Source organism: Perissodus microlepis, chromosome 19, assembly GCF_051167445.1.
Source record: "Perissodus microlepis isolate ML-2025 ecotype Zambia chromosome 19, ASM5116744v1, whole genome shotgun sequence".
NCBI classification, from domain to species: domain Eukaryota; kingdom Metazoa; phylum Chordata; class Actinopteri; order Cichliformes; family Cichlidae; genus Perissodus; species Perissodus microlepis.
The window spans coordinates 14,845,578-14,849,324 of NC_140479.1; the positions used below are offsets into that span (position 1 = coordinate 14,845,578).

Consider the following 3,747-nt stretch of genomic DNA (forward strand, 5'->3'; position numbering starts at 1 on the left):
CCAGATGTCACTAATGGAGGTGAAGTAAGTTTGGCCATTACCCAGATAACCCATAAATTTACAGGACTCTGACCAACCAGAATGAGACCTGATAACCTATCGACTCAGAGCTTCACCAAACATTAGCCTGCCCTCATCCTGCTGTGATATAGAAATGCTTTCTCCTTAAGCAAACCGCTTTCGTTGCCTGTTTTCAAAAAGAATATCTCACACTGAACGAGGGTTTGTCTTTCAATTCTTTCTGAACTAAGAAAAAAAACAACCAACTCCTCCAACAAGTTTGTTGGTTGGTATCGTATCCTTTCTGTTGGTGGCGGGAGGTCAATGGCGAGCTTTCACGTGGTGCGGGTCAGAATGAGCTGGACGGCTCTTTTGGCTCTGGCCCATTTCATCTACCTGCTGGCTGGAGCCACCATCTTCCGAATACTGGAGCGAGAGGCCGAAAACTACAATCGAAACCATTTTCTGATGGAGAAGTTGAATTTCTTAGCAAATTACACCTGCTTGGATGGAGACGCCTTGGAGTACTTTGTTAAGGTCTGGCATTTATTATACTGTCAGCATGTGTTTGATAGTCCCAACTTTACCAACACAGAATAAAGTGTTTGTATGTGTGTTGAAGGCTTGACAGTAAGTAGCTTTGAGTGCTCATTTAGATTAGAAAACTGTAATTTACTTGCCTGGCTACTTATCCTAGGAGACTGTCACAGACAACCTGATGGGTCTGGATGGTTAAGAATGTACTGGGAGGTCAGTAGGGCTTCCAAAAACAGAAAGTGAATGAACAATTGTATGATTATGGACGCAGTTTCTTGCTACACCCATACCCCTCACATCCACAATGTAGCTAATAAGACCAAGCTCTTGAGCCGTACACATACATGCAGGAGACTTTAGATTAGATTACATACACCTGGTTGGACCCACTTTTGCCCTTTTTCTTTGTGATATAGACTCAACAAGTTGCTGGAAACAGTCACGAGAGATTTTGGCGCATGTTGACATGATAGCATCACACAGTTGATGCAGATTCCAGCCCACTATATCCCAAAGACGTTTTATTGGATTGAGATCTGGTGAGGTCATTTGAGGAGAGTGAACCTTGGTTATAACAAATGCTTTCTCACCACTCTCCAATCAGTGATCCTGAATTGGAGAGTGGGAGGAAAATCCCAGCAGGTCAGCAGTTTTTAAAAAATTCAGGCCTCCTTGCCTGGCTAATTAATATATGTGAGTAGTTTTTCTACCAATTTTAAGTTTGTGCTGCATCTTTACATTATCAGACTCTACCAAAATGTGTTCAGCATCAGATCTAGTGCCATGATAAATGTCTATCAACACCATAAATGTTAATAATGCAATGAACTACATATCTAGTGATTTTACATGAGAATCAATTATTACACTACAAGCTTTTTTTTACATCATGACAATAACGCTTTTAGAAGATGCAGCCTTAAATGCATCTCAATGGACATTAATCAGTTAAATTATGTAAAAATAGATTCTGCTGTTGTCAGATACAGGACACGGTGAATATAGGATTATGGCTGCTGGCCCCACCATTATGTTAAATACATGGTAATAGCTGACTGTAACCTGACCTAATGAGTCATTTAGTGTGTTCTGATCTAAAATATTTGCCAGTGTGATTACTGGCTCCCTTTAGTGTCATGAGTCATTAAATGTTCAGGCACATTTAATCCTGATTTTACTATCTCTGTGCTTGCATTTGTGTGTGTGTGCGTGCACACAGGTCATTTTATATGCCAAGAAAAATGGAGTAAATCCTTCAGGAAACTCCACAAACCCCAGTAACTGGGACTTCAGCAGCTCCTTCTTCTTTGCAAGCACAGTCATCACAACTATCGGTGAGCACTTTCACATTTCAGTTTTCCCATTTGTGGGAAATGCCTGCCCCGCTTAATAACGGCTCCTTATCTGGTTCACAGGCTATGGAAACCTCTCCCCAAGCACTGTGTCTGGACAGGTGTTTTGTGTGTTTTATGCTTTCTGTGGGATTCCCTTGAACCTGGCCTTCTTCAAACAGCTGGGGAAGTGTTTCACTATCCACCTGGGGAGGCTGGAGAAGGGACTGGTCTCAGTTGTTCCTCACAAGGTACCGCTTCATGTCCATTAGCTACAGCATGGAGTGATATTTTTTAGGGATCACATCAAATCAAAATTGTTTATAAGCACATTTAAAGCTAACATAGGTTGGCCTATTATCTAGTACAGTCTAGTGAAAAAGCCAAAGAATAAAAATGAGGTGTTAAAATGTCCAGTGTTGATGAGATTCTGATGTGAATGACCTTATCAGCACCATCAGTGGTCACCAAGACATAAAAATGACATGTATAGAAAGAAACTTCACCAACTTTCCAGCATTTTTGTTTCTTTGGTAAACTAGCTGGGAGCCCATGTAAACAAGCAACACAGGTGATAAGTGCCCTCACACTTTCACATACCACTTATTTTCCTAACCTTCACCAGGTAACTGCTGGCCAATCTAGGGACAGGGTTAAAGTTTGGTAAACAATCACATCTTTTTATAGATTTTGCGCCTTTTGGAACACCGAAGTGGAAAAACTTTAAAAAAACAAACAAACCCCTGGCTAAAACCTCTAACACCAAAATGTTTCTTTTAGTTTCTGAAACTATACCTTTTTTAACAGCTTTGACAAAACCTAATCTTACACAGCTCCCATGTGAATTGGCAGATATTACAAGCCAAGCATCACATTTCAGGACCTGCTTCAGATACTGAAAGCAAATACTGGCTTAAACAAAAGATTACAGAAATACTCTAACTACTCTGTTCATTTGTTTATCAAATACTATAGTGCTGCCAAAAAGACATCAACGTTTGTTGCATTGATTGGATCTGTAGGCCACAGCATGCTGATAGCCTTTATCTCTGTGTATAATATCAAACCTTTTGTCCTTTGCAGCAAGCATTTGAGGCTGTTGCAGCGAGTTTGTTCTTTATCGCTGGCACTTTCCTGTTTCTGGTCATCCCCCCTCTGCTGTTCAGTTACGTGGAAGGCTGGACATATGGCGAGGGCTTCTACTTCGCCTTCATTACCCTCAGCACCATTGGCTTTGGAGATTATGTGGTGGGTGAGTAGAGAGAGCAAACAAACACCACAGAAGTCAACCTAACCTTTGTGATTCTATCCAGTGGACTGTAAAAGGCATTTGGATGTAATCTGCAATACGATTTAATGTACGTGCAGAGGCTGAACATGGATGGAATCTAAAACATGGGCACAGCTTTCAGATGTGAAAAGTGAAGCCATTGTGAATGTGCCTCAAACCTGAATGCTTCCTGACGGCCTCAGTTTTGTCTGAGCTAAGATGGCAACATCCCAAAATGCTCAGCTCAACGTTCATAACAGTATTTTTGTTTTTGTTTTCGGGTTTGTCTTTGCAGGTACCAACCCTGGAAAGACCTACATCTATCTGTACCGCAGTGTTGCAGGCATTTGGATCATCTTTGGCCTCGCTTGGCTCGCTCTCATCTTCAACATGGCAGCTAGTATAATGGAGCATGTGCTGGACCAGACTTACCCAAGCCTCAGGAAACAAAGGGAGGCAGAGAACATGCCATCCAGTGAAATAGAAGCCACATCAAAGATCTGAAAATGAACTGCAGATAGCACCATATACAGTGCGCAAAATATATTTAGCGAGACTGTGCTAAAATAGACGAAGCAGGATGACTTCTACCTCATTCAGGCCACACAA

The 3,747-nt window shown here is 41.5% G+C and overlaps 1 protein-coding gene across 1 annotated transcript; it reads left to right on the forward strand.

Annotated features, from left to right (window-relative positions):
* Positions 1-324: 324 nt before the first annotated feature.
* LOC146365639 (potassium channel, subfamily K, member 16-like) lies at positions 325-3,747 on the forward strand. Its single transcript, XM_084915222.1, has 5 exons — positions 325-537; positions 1,757-1,871; positions 1,953-2,119; positions 2,952-3,120; positions 3,434-3,747. The coding sequence occupies exons 1-5, from the start codon at positions 325-327 to the stop codon at positions 3,640-3,642; spliced, it is 873 nt and encodes a 290-aa protein (XP_084771348.1). The 3' UTR covers positions 3,643-3,747.